The sequence below is a fragment of the Myotis daubentonii genome, chromosome 9 (genome assembly GCF_963259705.1).
Source record: "Myotis daubentonii chromosome 9, mMyoDau2.1, whole genome shotgun sequence".
NCBI lineage: Eukaryota > Metazoa > Chordata > Mammalia > Chiroptera > Vespertilionidae > Myotis > Myotis daubentonii.
In genome coordinates, this window is record NC_081848.1 from 77,301,899 (window position 1) to 77,328,352 (window position 26,454).

Consider the following 26,454-nt stretch of genomic DNA (forward strand, 5'->3'; position numbering starts at 1 on the left):
AACTTTCTCCCTGGCTGTTCCTCATTCCTCTAAACCAGTGGCTCTCAACCTTCTGGCCCTTTAAATACAGTTCCTCATGTTGTGACCCAACCATAAAATTATTTTCGTTGCTACTTCATAACTATAATGTTGCTACTGTGATGAATCGCAATGTAAATATCTGATATGCAGGATGGTCTTAGGCGACCCCTGTGAAAAGGTCGTTCGACCGCCAAAGGGGCCGCGACCCACAGGTTGAGAACCGCTGCCCTAAACACTGACTCCAAGCACTCACCCTCTTGTCTCCACCTCCAGTCCCTACCTTCACAGCTCATTCCTTATTCACTCACTGAACAGAAGCACCAACGGCCCTCCATATCCGCGGGCTCCTCACCTTCAGATTCACCCGCCCGCCCGCCAAAAACACTCAGAAAAGCAGTCACACTGTCAGGGCCCTGGCTGGGTAGTTGAGTCACACGCTCTCCCCTCCCACAATAACCTCTACGCTCTGTCATGAACTCTTCCCTAAAACTACTTTTATCTTTTTAAAGAAATCCAGGGAGGCCCCAGTTACAGGCTTCCAGAGCTCGCTGAGCAAGTGCACGAGGGCCTCGGCTCTGTCACCGGCAAGCACGGAGCCCCAGCGCACCGGGGAGAGCAGCGCAGTGCCTGTCAGGGAGGACGGCTGCTCCGGTGGCCCTCAGGCGGGGGCACCTGCTCGGCACATGGGGGGCACAGGGCTCTGCAAGGACAGGCCCATCCCCACTATAACCACAAACCCACACCCGCCTCTGCTAGGCGCCTACTCACCGGGGTCTGCCTCAGATAGACAGGAACGAACCCCGCCCGTTTCCAGAACCTGCAAAGACGCAAAGGGAGCAGTCACTGTGCGCCCTCTGGGAGCAGCTGGCAGACCAAGCTGGGAAGGGCCGGGAGGGCAGGGAGTCGACGCATGTCAGACAAACACCCAGGCGCACAGCCCACAGAACCCTCATTCTCAGATACCAAGGGGGGGGCGGGTGGGACGAGACAGGCAAACCCTTACTTGAGGAGCCTGGGGGTCAAGCCATAGGACACTCCCAGGTAATCCAGGCGCTCTGCAGGCCTCTCATTCAGTTTGAGGAGCAAGGGCGGCAGGTCCTTCCGGGGAGTGACGACCTCTTCCAACAAGCTGACGGCCTGGAGGAGGCAGGGGGGCCGCCCGGCGGAGGAGGGCAAGGTCAGTGACCTCCCTGAGCACTGCACTCCGGGCTCTAGACGGAGTGGGAACAGCAGGACAGGCTGCCTGGCTTGTTCCCAAGGTTCTCAAAAAGAGGAGCACCAGTGAGCCCAGGGCTCACCCTGAGTTCCCCGGCCCCTGCAAGCATGCACTGCTCAGCGTGCAGAAGAGCCACGCGGCCTAGACACGCCAGCAGCTTCACAGACAGACAAGATAGGTCCCGGAGGTGGGGCTGAAGGTCCAGGCCTGTCGCTGGGAAGTGACACACCTCTGAGCCTGACCATAAATATAACCCCGGCCCCACACCCGCAACGGGCACATGTGAAATTCCAACGCGTGTGTGCAGAAAGCGTTCCAGCTCCGGGTTAATCACGCTCACCAAGAAGGACAGATTCCGAGGCCGGGCCTAGGACTGAGACCGGGAGGGGTCGTTTGAAGCTAAACCTGCATCAGCATCACCTGGGAGCTTGTTAAGACCACATTACGGGGCCTCGCCTGAGCGTCTGACTCAGGAGGTCTGGGCCAGGACTCTAGAATTTGCATTTTTAACACGTTTCCAGCTGATGCTAATGGTGCTGATCTGAAGATCGCAACCGTAAGGCTCAAGCAAGCAGCAGCTCCTCCAAAGCTCTGTGTGCCTGCTCCACGCACAGGCCCAGGCCACTCACTAGCCTCGATGGTGCTCCTGCAGACCCGGGAGGCCTCCAGGAACCAGCTCAGCCCAGAGCTGCTTACCTCGCTGCTGACGGTGTGAATTTCTTGCGCCGTCTCAACGACCTTCTCCTCCAGACAAGGGAATCTGCCTTCGTAGTACATCTGCAGCAGCTGCAGAGCTCGGCTGCCATAGCCCATCTGTGAGCAAGCACGGAGGGAAACGGACAAGGAAGAGAGGTTCTAGTCCAGTGGTCGACCACCTTTCGGACCTCACGGACCACCAGTGGTCTGCAGACCGCTGGATGGCAACCACTGGCCTAAGCCCATCAAGAACAGCCCATCAGCCCTGACCGGTTTGGCTCAGTGGATAGAGCGTCAGCCTGCAGACTCAAGGGTCCCAGGTTCGATTCCGATCAAGGGCATGTACCTTGGTTGCGGGCACATCCCCAGTGGGGAGTGTGCAGGAGGCAGCTGGTCGATGTTTCTCTCTCATCGATGTTTCTAACTCTCTATCCCTCTCCCTTCCTCTGTAAAAAATCTGTAAAAAATCAATAAAATATATTAAAAAAAAAAAAAAAAAAAAGAACAGCCCGTTAGCCATCCGAGCGTGAGGAAGGCTGGCTGGGATTTCTGGCCCACAGATCAGCAAGCCCAAACCTGATGTCTCCCCAGCTAACTCAGGGGTCCTTAAACTTTTTAAACAGGGGGCCAGTTCACTGTCCCTCAGACCGTTGGAGGGCCGGACTATAGTTTAAAAAAAAAAAACTATGAACAAATTCCTATGCACACTGCACATATCTTATTTTGAAGTAAAAAAACAAAACGGGAACAAATACAATATTTGTATTTGCATGTGGCCCGCGGGCCGTAGTTTGAGGACCCCTGAGCTAACTCCTCAGTGGGGATTTCTAAGAGACGGGAAGTGATTACAAAAAGATCTGGTTCTCAGGTCCCCTGTCCTCACAACAAAGGAAGAGCGAGCACATACAATCATCCTGTCCGCCCCCGGCCCCAGCCGACACACCCCACAGCACTGGACTGTGCGCCCCTCGACCAGCTTCCCATTCACACAGCCACGTACACCTGCCCTAACAAGCCCGCAGCACAGCTGCCGGGGGGAGGGAGGACACGTTACCCCTTGATAATCCGGGTGAACAGCAATGCGAACCACCCTTCCACCGGAAAGGCCACCGAAGTCTGGATCTTGGAACTGTGTGGGAGACACAAGCCAGAAACTTAGCGACACAACACCCCCTCCGACAGGGCCGGCTTCGCTCACACCGACAGGCCAGGGGGAGCGCATCACCTGTTCGGACACTGTCCAGGGAATCAGGTCTCCCGAAGCCTTCTTGCCTCGAGACAGGCTGTTCAAGATGGACTGGCGAGAAATCTCTCCCTCCAGGCACACCTGCGGGGGAAGCAGGGCAGTGCAGACAGGAAGGCCGGCCCCCGCCCACAGCCCACTCACAGAACAGCATCAGCATCCGCTGGTCTGACCAGGCCAGCTGTTTCCACTCCAGGTCAGGCTTGTCCCTGTAACTGGCTCATCCACTTCCAATGGAAGCTTCATCACTACACCCGCGGGTGCCTGACACTCACTAACCAGGCAGAGTACTGACATCTTCCTGGTGTGTGTGTGCACACACCCACAAGACACAGCTCACGCAGCTCTGCACAGAGTGCAAGTTCCCCGTGACTTGGGTATCTGTCAGGAGGACGGTCACACACAACATGGTACGTGCATATAATGAAATACAATGCAGCCTTTTAAAGTCTACAAATTATAGATATTTGACACGCTGCAAGAAAAAAAAGGCAGATTACCAAGCACTACGATCCCATGTTTATGAAAAGGAAAAACGGTATAGAAACGCATAAACACACGCCAGACATTCAGAACACCGTTTTTCCCAATCTGCCTTCTAATGTTATAAGCGCCATGTGCTGCTTTGTACTGAAGGAGGAACACAAACAAGTTGTCCTAGGAGGAGCCAGTGCCGACTGTCACCGCCCATGAACCTGAGGGGGGGTGGGGGGGGGCCTTGGCTCTGTCCGTGGTGCTTTCTTTTGATGCCCCCTCATCGCCTGCCTCCATACACCCAGCAAGCAACAGCTCCCACCGCGGTTACTGAGCCACTAACCCTCCACGCCTAAGCGCTTCCCACATTCAATGCCCCAGGACGCCTCCGCTCTGTACCTGGATGACGGCCAGCACCTCGGGGAGGGCGTTCTGGGTGGGGGGCACGGGGGGCAGGAGGCAGAAGAGATGGTGAGCAGGTGCATCGGAGAGCATCTGGAGATCGTTGGGGGAGTTCTGTGGGAAAAACACGGGTCAGGGAGAACCGCTCCTCTGCGTGTCCTTTACTCGGGGTCAACGACCTTCCCTAAGCCAGTGACCGGCCAGACCCAGCACAGCGCCCCCCGCGTGTCTTGGGCAGCCAGCCCGAGACCCTTCGAAATGGCCCGAGTGGGACTCAGCCTCCAGTGTCTGTTGTCACCTTCCACGAGCGCTGAGGCTGCAGGGGGGCGAAGAACTGCCTAGTTGGCACTGTTTCTCAGATGGGAAGGGAACTTCCTCCTGAGAGAGCCTGTCATCACTTCTAACACCAACTCTTCAGCCTTCCATGAAAGGGGGTTCATAGAAATGATACCTAGACCCTCACAACACTTCCTTTCCAACGTGCCCTTTAGTTTGTATGGCATTCAAATATCCCGACTTCTCACTCACTGCTCCTTAAAAATAGCCCAGAGGTACACAAGACTGGTCTCGGGTCAGACAGCACCAGCAGGTCCCAAGTGCTGTCACCTGAGCCTGTCAGCCGAGCAGACGGCAAGAAACAGAAGCCCCTGCTGAAAAGGGCACTGCTTCCCACCTCCCCAGGTCAACCACAGTGGGCGATGCCGCCCTCCAGCAAGGTCGCCGGCCCTTGCCAAGGTCAGGACAGTGAAGTCGGGTGGAATGGTCAGCTGAGCACTCCACTGGGTAACAGAAGACGTGGAAAGCCAGGGGAGAGGGGACTGTCGGGGCTGAAGTTCGCCCGGGGGCGCCTGCAGCTACCTTATAGTGAGAAGCCACGTACAGGGCCATCAGCCGCTGCAGGAACACCTCGGAGGCCTTGTGGTAGCAGAAGAGGGTGTCTCTGTTAACATAGTAGCTGGGACTGGAGTTAAGCAACCAAAACAAAGCAAAGAGAGCCCCAAACCGGACATCCCACTTCCGAGGGTCACCTGGGAAGAGGAACCCCGTGTCCTGAGCAGAAACACGTTAGGGAAGGAAAGCAGGAAATTGAGAGTGTTCCCTAGAGCAGCAGCCCACGAAACGAAGGGCCGAGACCCGTGTGGTTCTTTCATCGCCCCCTCCCCTCTGCAGGGCAAAGGGCCCCGGAGGATACAGCTCGCAGGCTTCCGGCAAGGGGCAGCCCGACACGATCCGAGTGATGTTGAGGCAGTCCAGGCACAGCAGGTCGGTCAGCCACTTCTCCACCGCGTCCCCAGGGGCGTATCGGATCGACTCCTGCAGGGAAACCTCATGCAGCGTTCGCGCTGCTCCCGAAACACACACAGTGAGAAACAGTGATTAAATACGCTTTGTCTAAAAGAGCGGGGCAAATGTTCTACTTTATCTTTGTCACAGCGCGCCCACGCAAATCTGGCTGGAGAATGTGAACTGAGTGGTTTTAAGCTTTTCTGGCGGATGTGCAGCTTTGCCATACACAGTCCCAAAGGCTCTCGCTAAGTCAATGCAGCCTCGCCCCGAGATGGGGACAAACACGGGCCCAGCCACCAGAAGGCCCGCGAGGCTCCCATCTGGTCACTGGCTGGCCACGCTATGGAGAAAAGCACCTCCAGCCTTGGGGAGTGAACCTGATTGTGGGAGAGTGTGGCACCACCCATGACGTCACAAGGGGAAGGGCCCAGCGAGAATGAAAAGGACTTGCTGGGCGCTGCAGGGCATTCGAGCTGCAGGTACCTGAGGCCAGCCTGGCCGTGGCTGTGGTCTTGTTCTCAGCCGTGGTGCTGATCTGGCTCTGGGCACTCTGCTGCCGGAGCTGCTGGATTAGCTTGAGGGACAGTGACCGACCCGTGCCCTCGTAGCTAGGAGCAAAAGCAAAGGCCATCAGGCACAAGGTCCCAAATCCGTTCTCCGGGGGGAACAAGGACCACTTTCCTCACCCTGCAGGAACAGCAGACTCCTGCTCCCCAAGGATGGCCCTGCTCACCTCTGAACCTCCTGGACAGCACAGGGCACCCAAGGAGGCGGGTGGCACAGTGGCTCCCGTCCTGGCACATCTACTTAGTGCCCTGTTAGCCTCGTCCTCACAGGGGGACTATGCTACCCGCCGCACAGGACGGGCTATGATTAAATAAGGACTGGAAACGCTATGTGAGTAAAGCCTCTGGCATAATGAAACCAAGGCTGTTAAATGCTCAATTACTCAGAGCTGCTGTGAGAAGTAACAGCCTGAAGGAACGAACAGAGAACATCCAGTTTGGAAAATCAAGATTAAACAAACCCACGACCCAAGCCATTCTTCTGATTACTGCTTTTACTTAAAAGGTGACAGGAAACAACTTGAAGAAAACTGGGGGTGGGGGGAGAAATCATCTACAAACTGATCACAGAACCAGCACTTTTCAATCCTATTTCCTCTTTGTCTTTCGTCGCAAGCACAAGTGACCAGAGTACAGACGGCTCAGCAGGCTTTCTTTCTTTGTAGTGCTCATTATTATAATGCTTAGTATTGTGTATATACACACACTTCCTCTTACTCAAATGCTACTTTTAAAGAATGACCAAGAAATTGGAATTGTGAAGTATTTTTTCACCCTCTCCACTCCACATAGCAAAACTTTCTTAAAAGAATTCCATTTACTAAAAACAAAAACAAGAATAAACATAACAAAACTAAAAACTTTTGTGCTTCAAAGGACATTATAAAGAAAGTGACACACAAAAAAAACAACAACAAACCACAGAATGGGAGACAAATTCTGTCAATCATATATCTGATGAGGGACTTGTGTCTAGACTATATAAGAAACCCTTACAACTAATTAAAAAACACAGAATTAGAAATGAGCAGAGGACCTGAATAGCTATTTCTTCAAAGACATCCAAAGGCTAATCAGCGCCTAAGCCGCCCCACATCGCCAGCCACAGGAAACGCACTGAAGGCCCTATGGACACCTCTTCGCACTAAGATGGCTGTAATAAAAGGACGTAGGACAGATGCTGGCTAGGCTATGGACACACTGGGACCTTCATACCCTGCTGGTGAGTGTAAAACGGTACAGCTGCTTTGGAAAACAGTCTGGCAGTTCCTCAAGTGGTTAAACAGAAAGTTACCATTTTACTCAGTCACTCCACTCCTGAGGTAGATGCCCAGGAAAACTGAAAACATGTCCACACAAAAACCTGTACAGCAACGTTCAGAGCAGCATTAGTCCTCACAGCCAAACGACAGAAACGGCCCGAGTGTCCATCAAAACAAAATGTTTATAAACACACAATGGAATGTGATTTGGCCATAAAAAGGAATGAAATACTGATACAAACCTTTTAAGGATGAACCTTAAAAGCATTACGCTAAGTGAAAGAAGCCAGTCACAAAAGACCACAGATTGTAGGATGCCATTTATAAGCCATGTCCAGCACAGGCAAATCTACAGAGACAGAAAGTAGATTCGTGGTTCCCTAGGGCTGGGGGAGGGGAGGGAGGGTTGGAGGTTGACAGCTATAGGGCATGGGGTTTCTTTCTGGGCTAATGAAAATATTCTAATTCTGACTGGTAATGATTGTACAACTCTGTGAATATACTAAAAAACAACTGAGTTATACACTTTAAATGGGTAAATTGTGTGGTATATTAATTATATCTCAACAAAGCTGTTATCAAAAACTGTAAAGTCGCCAAAACCGGTTTGGCTCAGTGGATAGAGCGTCGGCCTGCGGACTGAAAGGTCCCGGGTTCGATTCCGGTCACGGGCATGTACCTGGGTTGCGGGCACATGCCCAGTAGGAGATGTGCAGGAGGCAGCTGATCGGTTTCTCTCTCATCGATGTTTCTAACTCTCTATCTCTCTCCCTTCCTCTCTGTAAAAAATCAATAAAATATATTTTAAAAAAAAACAAAAAACTGTAAAGTCCACTCTATTTAAATATTTTCAGTGTCAGTAAAGCAGTCACAATAATAAATCTATAATAGAATTATCTTTGCAAGTTGTGACTGACATATCAAGATATTTCCAATATTAAAGTTATGTATTTACTGACCTGGAAAATTTCAGTTATGGAAAAAAGCAAATTAAAAACAACATGTAAACTCTGTTTACGTTCTTGTTCAAACGCAAAGGTAAAATAAATGCACAGAAAATGTACACTGAAATTCTAACAGACGCTATCTCTAGATGACCAGGTCACTGGCGATTTTTCTTGTTGCCTCCCGGTTTTCCCTAAATTTTCTATAGCAAACATGAACTGAGTATTTCAAAATTAAAAAAAAAAAATCTCCCGAGCCATTGTAAGCCCACTGGCTTATGCTAACTGTAGCTACTTTAACACCACGTTTTGATAGGACTCCAGGCTATAAGACATTGGTGTTGCCATCCATATACTAAAAACCTGATCAGGTCTACAGACAGGAGGAGACACTCGCACCCGAGTTCTTCAGACGTGTGCGGCCCCTTTCATGTCGGACCAGAGTGAGCTACTGCAGATTACTGAGAGGTCAGCTCCCATTCGCAAGAGTCCTAGGAGACTGAAGCAGCCCCAAAGACTCTGGCGTCGGGAACAGACTTACCCACCGGGCCACATTCGTTACGGGCCACTGCAAGAACCTGCAACGAGAGCGATGGCTGCACCCCAAGGTGCCTTACCCGTTGATGGTGGATGCCATGAAAACAAGGTAGGGGCCCAGGAGGCTTTTCACCAGGGGGAGGGGGATGGCGGCAGCTTCATCAATCACAACAAGTTCAGCCTGGCCCAGTTTCACGGCGTCTGCGGGATGTATATACTGGGGGAAAGACACGTTTGTAGCATTAGCCTGGCCGCCTCGTGTCGCAGCGGTGGTCCCCGGTGAGGCATCACGAAGGCCTCTCTTTCCTCTCCCCCTTCCCACTCCTTTCTTTCGTTCCTCGTTCCTCATTTCCTTGGCCAGGCAAAGATGTACTGAGCTTGGAATCGGTCACCTGGGTTCAAACAGTTCAACGCCCAATTGTGTGACCCCAGACCGGCTACTTACTCCGGCAGCCGGATTCCTCCCCTGCAAGATGGAGGCGACACCCAGCTGATGGCTGCTGGAGAGGAAAATCTGGTACATCTGTGGGAGTCCTTGCCCGGGGCCTGGCCTAGTGTGGTGGGTGGTGCCTCCCTTTCCTGCCTTCTCATGCCTCCCCCAAGCCTCTCTCTGGTCAGTGAGCCAGAGGCACAGCTCCGCCCTGGCGGTGGCCACTGGGAGGATGTTGATTTCTCAAGCACCCACTACGTGCTGGGTACCGTGCACCAGGCTGACACCATCATCATAAAGGCCACATCTCCTTGCACTAACAGGCTACTTCTAAGACTTATCCCTGTCTTAACACACACACACATTCACACGTTTATTTATATTATCAGCTTGGCCACCTAATGCCACAAACTTGATATCCTTCCTTCAGTCTTATCAGGGCTTCCTGCTATTTTTAGTTTGCAAACGGGCGTGAGGAGAGAACCTGCATAACCAATTAACATAAACAAAGGCAGTGGGCAGCACTGCCGATCAGGGCAATGCTGAAGGCAACAGAGATCCCATTCCACACACACAGGTAAACGTAAACAGCTGTAAACACCCAGTGTTTGTGAGGACTTGGGGAAACAAGAACTAAAAAAAAAAAATCCTGGTGCCCCAGCTGGTTTGGCTCAGTGGATAGAGCGTCGGCTTGCAGACTAAAGGGTCCCGGGTTCGATTCCCATCAAGGGCAAATGCCCAGGTTGCAGGCTCGATCCCCAGTGGGTGGCATGTAGGAGGCAGCCAATCAATAATTCTCTCTCATCATCGATGTTTCTCTCTCTGCCTCTCCCTTCCTCTCTGAAATCAATAAAAAGATATTTTTTTAAAAAGCCTGGTGTGAAGGTAAATTTAAAGAAGAATTTAGCAAAATCCAAGAAAGCTGGAAAGCTACATAACCCCTAAAACCCAACCATCCCACTTGTAGAAACATAAATAAACTGCAGTGTATACACACAGTGCTTAACATCAACCAGACCTACAAGCTTCGATCTGGACAAATCTTAAAAACAAATGTTGAGTAAAAAAGGCAAGCTGAAAAAGGACAAGTATAGCATGTTACCATTTATGGATACATAATTATGTAGTAAAATATAAACACATGAATTGAAAGGAAACACACCAGTCTCAGAATAGAGTCACTAAGGGGCGAGACAGAAGGGAACGGGAGGGGGAGGGGTACAAGAGGGACATCAACTATATCTGTGATGTTTTAGATCTTTAAAAATATATATATAAATGGCTTTTAAAATATGAAACAAACACAGCAAACAGGAAACCGTCAACATTTCTTAAGCCGGATTGCCGGGCATCTGAGTGTTAGGTTGGTCTCCGTGTTTTTCTGTACGTCTGAGGTATTTCATTACAAGTAACATTCGGTAACTGCTTGGCTCGAAGATGACAAGTTGACGGGTCAGGGAGGCAGTGACCCCACTCATTGCTAATAGCAGGATACACATCCCCAACAGGGCCCCATGTCTTGGATTCGTAAAGGCAGAAAGCAGTCCCCTAGAGGAGGCATAGCAGACTTAAATCTAATATTCTTTGTGGGTTGGTTATTTTTTTGTCTTTTGGTGTTTTTGTTTTTTGTGGTTTTTCCCCCAATTTCCAGCACAAAGGAGGAGCCCTCACAGGGATGTAAATGGAGCCTCATAAAGTTAGGTCACCAATTCTGTGTTTAAACTCCAGTCTGGAGACAGAGGTCTCTGGTAACGCAAGAGGGTCTGTGATTAAAAATCCAAGGACCGGCAAGGGCTGAGCCAGGGCATTTCAGGGAGAGGTTTTCCTTCTTTGGTTTGTGTTTTTCTTCAGTTTTAACAGGGCTCTGCATTTTCATTGCCTGCAGCCTGTCCTCTACCCCAACATCAGTCTTTCCCCCTCTCAGCTGAGGGAATCAGGCAAAATGGGAAGAAATGTACAGAATGAGAGATTCTAGAAAGAGACCTTCTACGAAAAAATTAAGATCCTTAGGTAAAAGGCAGAAACACTTAACATCATTTATAATCTGGACTCTGATAAAAAGGCATGCCAGCCAGCTGGTTTGGCTCAGTGGATAGAGCATTGGCCTGCGGACTGAAGGGTCCCTGCCTAAGGGCATATGCCTGGGTTTCGGGCTCGATCCCCAGTAGGGGGCTCCAGGAGGCAGCCAATCAATGATTCTCTCTCATCATTGATGTTTCTATCTCCCTCTCCCTTCCTCTCTAAAATCAACAAAATATATTTTTTTAAAAGGCACGCCTCCTTCCCGGGCATAGCTCTAACAGGCAGACAGGTCAAGGGCATAAACTGCCAAGTTTGCCTGCCTGCTTCCCACCCACCCAGCCCCAGCGATAACCAAAGAACCTCCTCCACCAGGGGCCTGTGGCCCTCCATCCCTTCCGCAAGCCAGCCACACTGATGCTTCTCTACGATTTAACAAAACTGCGGCCTCCGGACAAGTGCCGACCATTGAGGCTTGCAAAGCCCTGGAGGTTTATAGAGCTTTCAGTGGAACAGTTTAAAAGGGAAAATAGGCCACTCACTAAGACTCAGAGTCCATTTTTGCAAAGTTCTTTTTCTTTGAAATGGTGAGGTTGCTGTTCTAGCTACTGAGGCACCATTTCAAAATCTGCTGTAACGAAGCAAAATCAGAACTGTTGTCAGAACAATTGTACTTCTTTCAGCAGATCAGCATCCCCATCCCACTCACTCAATTTTCATGGGTCAAACTGCAACTTTCCAATCTGGCTACATACATATGTTAGTTCAGTGGTTCTCAACCGTGGCTGCACATTAGAATCACCTGGGAATCTTTTTAAAATCCTGATTTCTGGGCCTCATCCTCCGGAAATTCTGTTTCTTTGTTACTAATGTTGTGGCCCCACCCCATACAAAGAAACAGAATTTCCGGAGGATGAGGCCCAGAAATCAGGTTTTAAAAAGATTCCCAGGTGATTCTAATGTGCAGCCAAGGTTGAGAACCGCTGTGTTAGTTTGTTGGAATGTTTTTCTTTAGAAGAGGCTAAAAATCTGCAACAGGTTTATCCTAAAACAACAACCGTCTAAAGGACATGCGTTACCCAGGACATACAGTGACTATACCAGAAAACACCCTAGAGCCACTGAAGCCAGCAGGGCACCCCCCACACAGCAGAGTTGGGGAGCGAGCCTCACCTGAACGGTCTGCCTGTGTTCTCGGAATACGTTCACTCTGATCACCGCTTTGTTGAATTCGGGATTTAAAGACTGAATGATCTCATAATCCAGATGCTCCTGATGGGGAAGAGTGAAACCAACGACAAGCGTCGGGAACAAGCTTTAGAAATGGAGCCGTGAGAAAGCAGCATGCGTTCTGAAGACTCCCCTGGGTTTAAACTCAGCACTCAGCCCAAATTCATTCTTATCCTGACTCCCTACCTGATACTGTAGCGCGTCAAATCCTTTAAATACAAACTCAAACAGAGTGTGGAGGTTATCGGGGCTTGGGGAGGTAACAAAGATATTGGAGTACCTAGTGAACAAAAGAAGAAGGCATTTAAGTAATTAGGAAATCTAAGAACTGTTTGGGGAACTTCAGAAAAAAAGAACACATTTTCATTTGCCCACGTCACACAGGTAATAATCAAACAATGATGGAGATGGGGGTGGGAGGTGGGGGTGGCCGGGAGGGAGAATCAGGAGGAAAAGTAAAGCAATTCCGGACATGAGGATTTTTCCTCCCAAACAAAGGAAACCACGAAGTCTGAAGGCAGCATGTGCCACAATTAGCTTCCGCCACGTGAAAACGCACTAAGAGGCGCTGTGCGGACAATCCCTCAGAGTGCAGCCCCTCCCGTCCATGCCCTGGGATGAGAGGGACGGCACCACACTGACCACTAGCTGTGCTGAGAGCGTTGCCAACTGGGAGGCCTGAGAGCTGCACTGGCACTCGGGCCGAGGCCGCAGCACACCTGAGGGGTCCTGTGGCTGTACAGGTGCTAACAACTACAGGGCGACTGGTACCCTGGGAGCAGCAAGAGGAACAAAGGACTCGGAGTCGGGAGCCGAGTTCAGCCCAGGGCTGCTGGCTCTGACTTGCTCAGGATCTTGGCAGCCACTGGGACGTTTCTCCATCTATGCCACGCTCAGAGCGACTGGGAGCACCACGGAAGATGGTGCGTTCGGAGAACACCGTCTCCTAGGTCCACTGCTGATGTCTGTGAAGCCAGAAGCAAGTACTCTGCTGGCAGCTGCATGAACCTCCCACTCAGGGCAAAAGACAGTAACATCGCACGCAAGGCAGCTCCTCAGAAGCAAACGAGATGCTCTATTGATCAAAATCATTAAAATGTCAAACCTGTACTTTCCTCAGTCAGCAACGCTGGTCATACACATTCTCATGTCCTGGGAAGTTTAAAGTTTCTCACCAGCAGTTCTTTGCTTTACTGTTTGTTCAGCTTTAAAGTGACCGCAGAGGCCCTGGAGTGTGTCTGTCTGCCTGCACACGTGTGTTTGCGCCTCTGAGAGTCGGGGAATGTGCTGCTGTTTCCAGGCAGGAGCCCAACCCCCAGAGAAATCACCAGGAGCCCGCTGAGCCCTGCCTAACCCGCACACTGCGCCCCCGGAGCCCAGAGTTCCTAAAGGTGGGGTCTCGGGCGCCCTTACCCAAAAGCCACTGCCCCAGCAATAGCCAGTCCCAGGGCTGCCGATTTCCCCCTCCCTCGGGCAGCCGTGAGAGCCACGGTACTCCTCAGGGTCTTTTCAGAGATCCCCTCGATGAATTTCAGGACAGCTTTGGCCTGTGGAAAGACACGCATTAGGTGAGCTGAGAAAGGCGGAGTTCCAGCCATCAACCCCCAGCCCCTGGAGAATCAGGCTGATGCCAAGGCCAAATAAAAGGGGGGAGTTCTCACAGGCCTGAACTGTTCCTGGGGGGCCGGGGGCAGAGTAACCCTGGACTTCTGTTGTGAACCCAGACAAGACGGAACAGCCCTGCTGAGTTTGAGCAAGAGAAAGCGCCTTCCCCAGGAAGGAGCCAGGCCTTGACTTGGCGTGTTGCTTTCTGCGAATTACAGTTACCCTCTGTGCTAATTATTCGGGGACAGGGACCGTCTGGATGCCACGCACCTGGTCTAGGGTTCTGCAGCAGTCCACCAACACGCCCACAGGCTGCGTGTCCTGCAAGCTCTCCTTCAGCTCCTTCAGCTCCAGATCAGAAGGACCGAGACTCTCATCCTACCAGAGGAGACAAGGTTTGCCGCTGCCCCAGGAGAGTTCGACAGACAAGGCGGCCTCCCCAGATTCTCGGACCCTGGCCTACTCACCGGGGCCTGGGGAGGGAGGGCCTCAATACTGGCTGCGTGGGAGGAGATGGGCAGGATGTTGAGCTGGTCATCAATGACGAGACACTTCTTACAGGAGGCCAGAGAAAGAATAAACCTGAGGAGCAAAACCACCACAGTGAGGTGCTGGGGGGAGAGGACAATGTCTACACAGCAAAGTGTGGCTAATCATTTGGCACCACGATCTGAGAAAGTCAAAACCCAGTCGGAGAGCAATGGGAAGAGAGCTCCTCTCCAGGGCACCTGAACATACTTCTTTTTATTTTCTTAATTGATTTTCCGAGAGGGAGAGAGATAAACATCGATCAGCTGCCCCTGCATGCCCCTGGAGATTGAGCCTGCAACCTGGCCATGTACCCAGCTGGGATCAACTGACAACCCTTCGGCCCAACCAACTGAGCCACACCAGCCAGGGCCTGAACACGCTTCCTGCAGCAGAGAAAGCCGAGAACTCTCTCGAGAGACTGCTTACAAGCATTCCTCTGTGCACAGCCGCCACCGTTCCCTGTGCCATTTGGCCCTTCCCACATCCCCTCACCCTTTAACATTATGGTGTCCCAGGGCTCCCTTAAATGGGGTCCTCCAAACCCACCGCCATGCGCTCACCGCTCACAGAGAAACATGCACAAATGGATTTACCTGCTGTCACAGGAGGAAAAAATAAAGAAAAGGGAAGACAGGAAGCTCCCTTAAGAAACAGAACTGAACATTCCTGCATGTAGGAAAACACGTGCTTGGCTATGAAACTGAAACTTCTCCCACAAACGCAAGAAAAAGGCCTCACGCGCTACTTTCACAGGCTTCGGGGGAGCACAGCATGACTTCCTGTCCTACTCCTAGGAGTCAGTCTCAGGAGGCCCCGGGGTTCATCGAGGCCAGGATTTCTCAACCTCAGCACTACCGACATTTTAGACCAGATCATTCTTTGTTGCTCTGTGGCTTTTAAGCTGTTTAGCAGCATCCCTGGCCTCTACCCTCTAGATGCCAGTAGCACCTCTACCACACCCCCCCCCCCCCCCCGCCCCAGAACATGACAATCAAAATGGCTCCAGGCGTTGCCAAATCCCCCCGGGCAAAACGGCTTTGGGAACTACTGCTTGGTTGAGAACTACTGCTCGGGGCCACCGTGTTTCTCAAGGTGTTTCACGGCTGCTAACTGGTGTTCCCTGTAAAAGGGCCCTGTGGCCAAATAAACGTGGGAAAGCATCCGTAAGCATCCGTTAAACAGGTCCCTGCTGCTGCAAGACTTTCCGAGGCTACAACAGGCTAATGTGACTCTTCATAAAGGAGAAGCAGTGTGAGCATTCCCCAGACATACTGGGCCACAAAACCCTTTTGTCAGAAGGTCCCTCTCAAAACACCAGTGTTCACCCTGGCTGGTTTTGCTCAGTGGATAGAGCCTCGGCCTGTGGACTCAAGGGTCTTGGGTTCGATTCTGGTCAAGGGCACATGCCCCAGTTGCAGGCTCGATCCCAGTAGGGGGCATGCAAGAGGCAGCCAATCAGTGATTCTCTCTCATCATTGATGTTTCTAACTCTCCCTCTCCTTTCCTCTCTGAAATCAATAAAATTAAAAAAAACAAACACTAGTGTTCTGCAAAACGCATTTCGGGAAACAGTGACCCAGACAGATCACCCCTTTGACAGATGAGCTAGCTAAGAGCTGGAGAGGGGGAGAGGGAGAGGGACTTGGTGACGGCCGGAGCGAGACAGAATCCAGGCCTCCTGGCCCAGCTTCGCACTCGCTTGCACTGCTTTCCGTTAGTTTCACGGCTGCTGCTGTCCAAAGTCTCACCATTTGGGCTCCGGTACCACCTCCCCTCAGACAGAAGCCCAACTCTCAGTTGGGTCCAAGATTAAACATCCCTCCCACAGTGGCTCCCCACAATAGAGGCCTGAGAAATATGCGAAAGACCTACCTCTCATTAAACCTTCCCACCACGTCCTGATGAGCCTCCGTCCTGTATCTTGAATGCACGTCCTAGGAGAGAACATCCATTAACAAGGGCGTCCACAGAGGCCGAGGCGCAGGGTCCACACGGGAAGAAGCTGCGTCGAGCAGCCCTGGGGAAAGGAGGCGCCAGCGATGCTGCTGGAAACCAAACCCACTTCTCCATAGCCCACTGCGCTGAACTGGCCAAAGCTCTCTGCTGGAACTGGGATCAGACGCCAAGCGCCATGCTCTTTATTCCAACAAACTGCCCCTCACCTCATCTCTGACCCTGTCCACATTTTATCCAGCATCAAGAAATGTATCCATTCGTTCACTAAAAATACATACGAACAATGCCAGCCATGGCCAGACTTGCTGGGCACACACTAGTGTTTAGTAAAGCATGGCCTCTGTTCTGGAGCTCAGAGCCCCATGACTGGAGGGAGACAAATGAGGAAACAGATACAAGTTTTGGCAAACGCTACAAATGAGCAAACGGGGTGCAATGATAGCAAAAGGGGGCGGGGGATACTACTTAAAGGGGTAGTAAGGGAAGGGCCTCTGAGGTGATAAGCAGGCAGCCAAGTAAGTGGGCACAGAGTGATTTGTTCATTCACAAATATTTAATGAATGCTTACTACAGACCAGGCACTCTTCCAGGAAGAAAACGAAGGCCCTGCTCTTATGCAGTTTAAAGACAAAGAATACAGGTTAAAGGAGGACTGACAAAACCCCCTATTCTCAACAGGGTGTGAGAAGAGACCACACTGAGAAGGTGATATTTGAGCAGGGACCTGAAGGAGTGAGGAAGTGAGCCATGCAGACATCGCCTGGGAACAGCAAGTGCCAAGGCCTGGAGGTGAGAGTGTGCTGGGCATGTCTGAGGACTTTCAAGGCGGCCAGAGGGGCTATAGTGACAAGTAAGGGAGGAGGAGTGGTGACAGGAAGCAGGTACTACGATTTGTGCAAAGTCATTTCACCGGATGAATGCAGCTCACAAAACCCCGAGGCCAATCCTAACACCGTTTCCGAACAGCTGGGCAGCGGACAGGGCTCCAACCCTGCTGCTCGGAACACCCACGTGGCATCCGATGAGACGTATACCACCCCCCCCCCCCCCCGACCACGTCCTCTGCTTTGGGAGTAAACTACCCCTCCCAGAGTCAAAGTTCTTGTTAACAAGGGGGGGGGGGGGGGGGTGAAACTGTCAAATGGTCCTTCATTCTCCACTAGGATAAGGGCCAGTGAAGAACTCTGTCCACAGCCCCCTTTTTTGCAACACACAGATTTAGTCACTGGCATGAGTCTCTGCTATTACTATTTCAGAAATTTAACTCTCTGACAGCTGCATTGCCTCTGAATCTCACTGGAATAGAATTTGCAAATGCCCAGCAGCAAATGCAAAATTCAGAGACTGGAGTTAGCTGCTCAACAGGAATCCTTCAGTGGTCTACAGTAAAAATGATTGATTTGAACCCTCCACAATTACAAAACAGACACTTACCATGGTCATCGTGTATAACTGCTTGAGGGAGTTCATGGTCCGTAGGAGAATAACCACCAGCCCACCACCTTCCACTGTTTCTACAGTCCTGGCCAGCAAGTTCGGAGTTAAAGCTTCAAAATCCTGGAAGAGATTTTAGAAAGGGCTGGTCATGCAGAGTGTACCCACACGGAAGCTTAACCAAGGGCCAGGTGCTGAGGTAGAAGGAGGGCTTCAGAGCACAAGGTCAGGACCACACCCCTCACCCAACTCGCCGACACACACACACACACACACCCTTACCCTTACTTAGGGGGACCACAGAAGAGAGCCCAGCCCTGGAGAAAAGGGGTACCTGGTTTTATATGTCAAAAGTGTTTCTAATAATCTCTGATAACATACATTTTGGACAGCCATCCTCCAGTCTTCACTGATTCAAACTTGAATTTCAGAAACATCTCTCATTCATTTTATGTTCATAGATAGAAACTGTAACTGACAAAACTCAACTACACCACATGGGGGAGCCATTGCTTAAAGGAGCCATAGTCACTGCCACTGGTAACACTGTAACAGTGGTGAGCTTACCACTCCCTATGGGTCAGTAATCAAGAGAGCATGAGGCAAAATGCTTTTTCCTGGCCTCCAAGGTGGGATGCCAGCCAGCAATGGGTGGCACAACCCACTGGAAGGCAGAGGGGGGGAAATTAGAACTTCTAGTCATGATTTTCTTAGTTTATATTTTGTAAGATCTGCTTTATAATGTATGTAATCATAATAGTACTTGTAAACAAATAGATACCAAAATGTGGGGATTTGTGCTTAAATGTCTTTTTTGTGCATGTGAATCAAAGAATCAAACAAAGATCATGAGAGCTCAAAACAAAGACAAATGTGAAACAGTCTATTAACTTGCCAGACAAAATAATACATACCAGTGAAGAAATTCACCAGGTAGTTCTGTGTGTGTGTGTGTGTGTGTGTGTGTGTGTGTGTGCAGGGGAGTTTAAGGACTAGAAGGGGCAGGAGAGAGTTGGTGGGGGTTATGCCAGTCAAGCACTCTGGACAGGACATGAGCGCACACGTCTGTACCCAGTTGGTTAAAACTAGTCCAACTTGTCACCAAAATTTTCAGTTATTTCCCATAAAGACCTGGAGTCACTTGAAGGTCACAGCGCTTTCTTTATCAGCTTTAGCCTGTTAGAATCAGTTGTGACAGAACATCACTGCCAGTTTTGGTATCACTAGACAAGTGCCACTTTAAGTAGAAACTGTTCTCTTAATACGGGATGAATTATCGTTTGTTTGAAAGTGGCCAAGTGTTCCGCTGATAATACTCGGGGGAGGAGGGTTCGTGTGCATCTTCTCTCTTGCTGCCCACTGCCCTCCTGGGGAACCAGGCAGCTCAGCACCCCCCATGCTGCCTCCAGGCCAGGCCGGAGGATGCCACCCACCTGGAGAACACACATGCCGAAGGTATTGCCCAGGATCTTGTGGGTCTCGTTGTAGTAGCAGTAGCGAATGTTTGTGGCGGCGACAAAGAGTTCAAAGGGGTCGTCTTGCTTTATGTTCAGTGTTCCGTTCTTTATTTTTTTCTGTAGCTGACGCATTCTTTTCTTCCGGTGACTGCAATCACCCCCCACCCCAGGAGAGCCAGTTAACCAGAGGGGCTAGAGAATTGGGAGCGAATGATCACGGGCTGAGACCCTCAGAGCTGGGAGGGAACCTGGAAATCCAGGGCGGATCCCCGCCCCTGAAAGGGGAAGAAAACCGGAGTGGCACTGCAGCAGAGCGGTTTAGAAGCTGGGCTTCGGAGGGAGACAGAGGCAAGCCTGTGTGTGAACTCGGCCGTCCTGCTCTGTCACTTTAAAAGCACGGTGATGAGAGCACCGAAACCTTTTGGCCAGAGCCAGAGCTTGAAACCAACCTCCGTGGCCTGGTTACTGCTTCAGCTACAGGCTGCCCTCCCCAGAACACCTGGGAAGGCGTGGTGAGGGCCGGCTCGTGTCCTCAGCTTTCCTGAATGAACCCATCACTTCCTTCCCACACCGTGGGAGCAAGTCCCCAAGGGCAGTTCTAACCGAAGACAACACTGTCAGGGGGACAGGCAGTGCAAGAGGAGACAGGCGCTGAAGAGCCGGGGCTGCGGGACCGAGGAAAGGCTTCGGGAAGAGGGCAGCCCTGAGAGGTGTGGCGCATTCCCGGGCGGGCGATGGCAGAGGCAGCGGTGGTGCCCGGGGCAGAGGAGGCAGCAGGGGCGAAGGCAGGAAGTTCCACCACAGCAGAGAGCAGCCAGAGCTGGAGACAGGACTTCAGAGTCAGCATCAGACAAACAGATTTGGGAATAAAGGAAGAGGCCCAAGGACGGAATCACACGTGCTGGCTGGGCTCAGCACCGGAGAAAATAAGATCAAAGGGCCCTGACCGGTTTGGCTCAGTGGATAGAGCGTCAGCCTGCGGACTCAAGGGTCCCAGGTTCGATTCCGGTCAAGGGCATGTACCTTGGTTGCGGGCACATCCCCAGTAGGGGGTGTGCAGGAGGCAGCTGATCGATGTTTCTCTCTCATCGATGTTTCTAACTCTCTATCCCTCTCCCTTCCTCTCTGTAAAAAACTCAATAAAATATATATATTTTTTAAAAAGATCAAAGGGAAGAGACGAGCACAGGAAGGTGGTCTGAGTAGGAAAAGAAGGGCATTTCTGAGGTGATCTGCCAAGTGACAGCATTCTGCACCCCGGACTCCTCCACACACAGAGCTGCTGGTAGAACTGCCAAGTTTCTACTAGGTAACCGACCCCCCCCCCCCCCCGGCTGTGGCTGGGGGGAGCGGGGTCTTTCCACAAGAATTAGGGAGAAAGACTGATTCTACATATAAAACTCAAGTCTGTGTCTGCAACAGGGACAACAGAAAATAGAAAGCTGCCCTGGACAGCGTGGCTCAGTTGGTTGAGCGCTGTCCCATGCACCAAGAGGTTTGCAGGTTTGATTCCCAGTCAAGACACAGGCCCAGGTTTCAGGCTTGCTTCCTAGTAGGGGGCATGCAGGAGGCAGCCAATCAATGTCTCTCTCTCTCTCTCTCTCTCTCTCAAATCAAGATAAACATTTTTTTTTTTTAAAGAAAGAAAAAAGAAAGCTGAGCTAAAGTGGGGAAAAACAGAGCAGACATGCAGAGAGGAGAGAATGAGCAAAGACTGGGAGCACTGTGGCTCTCCAGCCCGAAGCAGAGCAGAGGTCTCATCCCCTGAGGGTCATGAGCTGTCCCCTCTTCTCCAATACCTCCCTTTGTACCCAAGTGTGTTTGTGCTGGAGGTCTGCTATTTACGCCCCAAGTCTTACGTTCACAGCTTCAAAAAAACAAGATTAGGCAGTAGCATGTCAAATACAGCAGTAAACTAGTGGAGGAAGAGCTCTGAAAAGGAGGAGAAAGAGGAAGAAACGTTATCGCATTGGGCATCGGGTCATCAATGATATCCAAGAGCACAATTTGATCACGAGGGTGGCCAGGAAGTGCAACAGGCTCTGTTTCAAGCTGTTTGGCAATAAGAATGAGAAAAAATGCTAAACCGAGGGATAAAGCTGGGTATGTAGCTTTTTTTATATATATAATGGAGAGAGCTGAGCATGTTTAACAGGAAAAAGGAGAAAGTTTCAAAGGGGGATAGAGTGTCCAGGAGAGGGAACGAAGGGCAGGTCCAGAGAGCAGTGTGAGAAGGGATCCAGAGTAGACCAAGGGGTTTGCTTTAAACAGGGGATGAGGGACACCCTCAGAAGCAAAAGGGAAGGAAGAGGGAGAGCGAAAAATTGAGGTAAGAAAAAGCAATTAAGGGAGCTTGCATTACATGGGCTTAGGAAAGTAGGAAGAAAAATCACATGCAGAAAGCAAGGATCTGCACTGGGGACTTAAAAGAGCATGAAAATGATTTGAAACTTATTGTCAGGAATGAAGGCAGACACCAGCTCTAGTATTTTCTCTAGTTGGAAATGTCCTCAGAGACAGCACCTCCACTAACAATCCCAGAAAAACTCAAGAAATCATTTCCTGCTCTTCTGGGGATGGTGACTTCAGGTACTCACCATGGTCCAGCATTTGACACACCGTCGGAGGCTGTCCGACAAGACAGCCTCTAACAAAACGAGGCTGTAACACAATTGTTTACTTTACGCCACGAAGGTTGGGAAAGCACCAACGTCTGCATGTGGTGCGTGCCATGAGCGTAACGTTCTAATGGGACTGTCTAACACGAAAAGCACGTCAGCAGGGTCTACGGTGGATCCACGTGTGCTAAACGCGTCCGTGACAGGCTCAAGCGTGCTTTCCTTACTGAGGAGCAGAAAATCGTTGTGAAAGTGCTGAAGGCACAAGCACAGAGTCAGAAAGCTAAATAAATTTTAAAAATGGAGCTTTTTTGAGTAATAGAAACAATCAAAAGGCTCAAAAGCCGAAACCGGTTTGGCTCAGTGGCTAGAGCGTCGGCCTGCGGACTGAAGGGTCCTAGGTTCGGTTCCGGTCGGGGGCATGTACCTGGGTTGCGGGCACATCCCCAGTGGGAGATGTGCGGGAGGCGGCTGATCGATGTTTCTCTCTCATCGATGTTTCTGACTCTCTATCTCTCTCCCTTCCTCACTGTAAAAAATCAATAAAATATATTTAAAAAAAAAAAAAAAGGCTCAAAAAAAAAAAGTAAAGAAATCATTTCCTGGCACTTAACTAAGGAGCAGGAACCGTAAGGAGCACCGGGCACTCCAAGGGCCGAGCTTACCTGCTAAAGCCCAGCTCTTTCTTGTAACACCACAGCACCGAAGGCCGAGCCTTCACGGTTGCTTTGGACAACATGTGATGGAGTATGACCACCTGCCAAAGGAAAAAGTCACAGAATCTCAGAACCAAAAGCGACCTTTGAGTCTGCCGGGCCCAAGACCTCATTTGACAGCCGTGGAAACTAAACTGAGGGCCAGGGAAGTGCCCAAGGTCACAAGGCAAGTAGTGCTCAAGATAGGACTAGAAGCCACACACCCTTAACCTTGTGCTCAGTCCACCACCCAAAGCATCTAAAGTTGTTAACCTGTCTGCTAATAATTCTAACTATAGAGTATTCATCACTTACAAATAAAGAAAGAAAGATTCCCCAGTTGGCGTTTTACTTAAAGAAAACCAGTCAAGCCCCTAGCCGGTTTGTCTCAGTGGATAGAGCATTGGCCTGTGGACCTAAGCGTCACGGGTTCAATTGCAGTCAAGGGCACATGCCTGGGTTGCGGGCTCGATCCCCAGTAGGGGGCGTGTAGGAGGCAGCCGATCAATGATTCTCTCTCATTGATGTTTCTATCTCTCTCTCCCTCCCTCTCCCTTCCTCTCTGAAATCAATAAAAAATATATTAAAAAAAAAAAACAACAATCAAGCCGGACCAGTGTGGCTCAGTGGTTGAATATCAACCTATGAACCAGGAGGTCAGGGTTCAATTTTTGGTCAGGTCACATGCCCGGGTTGAGGGCTCAACCCCAGTAAGAGGTGTGCAGGAGGCAGCTGATCAATGATTGTCTCTCATCATTGATGTTTCTATCTCTATCCCTCCCCATTCCTCTCTGAAATCAACAAAAAAATTTTTTAAAGAAAGTCAAGGGACCTTAATGCCATTGTGTGCTAAAACCCCAGAGGCCCTGTAACATGCTGACTCTTGGGGACTGCACAGTAAGTCAGAAGCATGTACCAGGTCTTACCTGATCTTTTCCTCGATCTCCAACCACAACAAAGAGAGACCTTTGCCGCTCAGCTACCCCATTCTCTATGAGAATCCGGATTCGGTTATCTACTTTCTTCCGATGCATGGCGAGTACTATCACTAAAACAGGATGGAAGGAAGCACACTGACGTGAGCACCAGATTCTGGGTGAGGAACATCAGCTGCTGCCTCCCGTGGGGCCAGGGACTGTATTAGGCACATTTATAGGTAACATCTTAACCCTCAAACAGCTCTCTAGGGAAGACATCACCCTCATTTTTTTTTAAATTAGGAAACTGAGGCTTGGGAGGTGAAGAAAATGTTCCCTCAACGTGGAAATCAACAGGAAAGCTGTAATTTACAAGTATATGGAGGAGCATTTTAAAAAATCAGAAACAGCCCTAGCTGGTTTGGCTCAGTGGATAGAGTGTTTGCCTGCGGACTGAAGGGTCCCAGGTTCAACTCCAGTCTACTGGGGTATATGCCTGGGTTGCAGGCTAGATCCCCAGGGGGGGCGTGCAGGAGGCAGGCAATCAATGATTCTCTCTCATCATTGATGTTTCTAACTCTACCTCTCCCTTCCTCTCTCTGAAATCAATAAAAATATATAATTTTTAAAAATCAAAAACAATGTTCAAAAAAATAGTGACTATACTATATAATGGTATATCTATGGGATATAATAAAGCAGTTTTCAATAAAACTTTTTCAAAATCATTAAAACTATCTACAAACTAGAGGCCCAATGCATGAAATCCGTGCAAGATCAGGCCTTCCTTCCCCTGGCTGCGGGCACCGGCTTCCCTCCAGCTCACGGGACCCGGGCTTCCCTCACAGCCCCAGCTTTGTCTGGAAGGTCGTCCTGAAGGATAGCCAGAAGGATGCCTGGTCTAATTAGCATATTAAGCTTTTATTATTATAGATATGGATATAGATTCTCATGACAGAATAACATGGCAGGATTAAGTATGATACTGGGTTTTTTATGCATATACATAATACATAGAAGGGGTAAAAAATGCCTGGCCAGTGTAGTCCAGTGGTTGAACCAAGAGGTCACGGTTGGATTCCCAGTCAGAGAACAGGCCCAGGGTTGCTGCTGAAGGCTTGACCAGTGGGAGGCATGCAGGAGGCAGCTAATCAATGATTCTCATCATTCATGTTTCTATCTCTCTCCCCCTCTCCTTTCCTCTCTGAAATCGATAAATAAAAGCATTATTTTTTAAAAAGAGAGAAGGAAGAAAAAGACTGGAAGAAAACACCAAAACATAAAGTAGCTATTTCTAAATTTGCGATTGCCGGTGATTCTTATTTTGTTCTTTTTTTTTTTTTTTTTTGAGTTTTGCTTTTTAAAATGCACATGCCAGGCAGACCTCAAAAGTTACTGTAATTACATATAATAAAATATCACATCATTACCATAATAAATACACCAAAGAAACATCGGATATGTTAATCACATTTATAACATGAAATTTTAAATGTTACTTAGAAACTCCAGTGTCTGCTACATTCTAAATGTAAAGCTCATTAATGGAACCTTAACCATGCCTTTACTGTCCTTGTAATTCCCCAATCCAAACATAGAAATTAGCAGTTCTATTTTACTATAAACACTATGTCGCAATCAGTGGTTCCCATTTTACAAGGAAAGGAGCAAGTATCCCAAGGAAGAAAAGCTGTGGCGACAGGACGCACACTCAAGTCTGCCTGCCTGACTCGGAAGCCTGAGGTCATTCCAGTTTTTCTAACCTGCCCATCTGGACGGCTGAGTTGCGGGCCACATAACGACCCCATTGTAATCCATCAATAATAGTTATTGGGACTGCTTTTTGCTCGTAACCTGGGAGGCCCAGGACAGTACCAAAGTCCTGACTTCTGATTAAAGTCTGAGATTGCTGTTGCCATGAAAGGCTTAATGGAGGAGGAAAAGGTGATTATTTGTCATTCACTCATCTGTCGTCTGACACATACACATGGCATCCATATGCCAGGCACCTTCAAGGGGCGCCAGTAAACAAGTCCAAGTCCCGAATGCGACTGCTGAACGCGGAGCATGAAATGACTGAGCACCGGCGAGCAGCTAAGCGTGGGAGGTCGTGGGCTCGCACTGCCTCCGCTCAGCGCCCAGCGCCGCCACCAGGTCCGCCCGTGCGGGCGTCAGGGCCTGTGGGCGGGTCCGCGGAGGCCGAGGGGCTGCCCCCATCCCGTCACCTCGACTCGCCACCCCATCACCTCGACTCCCCCGGCCAGAGGTCCCCAGCAGGTGGAGAGCGAGCCCGGCAGCCCCCGAGAAGCGCGCCGTGGCTGCCTGTTGGGAAGGAGGCTCCTGTCATCCAGGAGCGCCGGGCCGGGCAGAGGCAGGGTCTCCTCCGGCCCACGGACACCGGCCTCGCACCCAAGCCCGGCCGCCCCGCGGAGTACCTGCGTCCCGAGTCCGGCGAATCCCAAATAGCGGCGAGGCGGAAGCACGTGGAGGAGGACGTGCTCCCGAGCAGCTTCCGAGAACGGCGCAGGGACCGCCCCGCCGGCGCTGGGAGGCGGCGCGTGCCCGAGGGGGCCTTTCTCAGCCCCGTCCCTGCGTGATGACGTCAGGCCCGGGAGGCGGCGCTACCACCTTTGGCGACCGCGGCTCTTCCTCTGCCGGTGGCGGCTGTGGCGCGGTAGGTACGGTATCTGCCCTCAGATGCCGCACCCGCGGCGCTGCCCTGTGCCGGGCAGCTGGTGCCGGGCAGGTCCGGGACTCCACTTGGTAAGTAGCCCCGGGTTTTCCCTATCAGCCTGGTTATGCGAGACCTTATTTAAATACCTTCGCATTTTACTGACAAGATGAGGAAACTCCATCAGCAGACCTTTTCCATCCGTCTCACTTAACCCAGCCCCCGCCGATGACCTTAGCCCGG

General features: G+C 50.6%; 1 protein-coding gene and 1 pseudogene across 3 annotated transcripts in view; one reads left to right on the plus strand and one right to left on the minus strand.

The window, feature by feature from the left end:
* Positions 1–26,072, minus strand: part of NAT10 (N-acetyltransferase 10) — a 34,255-nt gene extending 8,183 nt beyond the window's left edge. The window contains exons 1-21 of one of the 3 annotated variants that reach the window (XM_059709723.1): positions 25,976–26,072; positions 23,550–23,671; positions 22,594–22,685; positions 19,287–19,458; positions 17,854–17,976; positions 16,336–16,397; positions 14,400–14,514; positions 14,203–14,310; positions 13,741–13,874; positions 12,514–12,607; positions 12,271–12,369; positions 8,729–8,865; positions 5,823–5,947; positions 5,245–5,395; positions 4,911–5,007; positions 4,050–4,166; positions 3,159–3,260; positions 2,988–3,062; positions 1,934–2,050; positions 1,025–1,158; positions 790–838 (exon numbers count right to left, since the gene is read on the minus strand). In XM_059709723.1, the coding sequence (XP_059565706.1) occupies positions 790–838; positions 1,025–1,158; positions 1,934–2,050; positions 2,988–3,062; positions 3,159–3,260; positions 4,050–4,166; positions 4,911–5,007; positions 5,245–5,395; positions 5,823–5,947; positions 8,729–8,865; positions 12,271–12,369; positions 12,514–12,607; positions 13,741–13,874; positions 14,203–14,310; positions 14,400–14,514; positions 16,336–16,397; positions 17,854–17,976; positions 19,287–19,458; positions 22,594–22,685; positions 23,550–23,657 (2,211 nt within the window). In that variant the 5' untranslated portion in view covers positions 23,658–23,671; positions 25,976–26,072. The other 2 variants (XM_059709722.1, XM_059709724.1) reach the window with 2 other exon arrangements.
* LOC132241276 (large ribosomal subunit protein eL34-like) lies at positions 21,909–22,271 on the plus strand (annotated as a pseudogene).
* Positions 26,073–26,454: the final 382 nt, after the last annotated feature.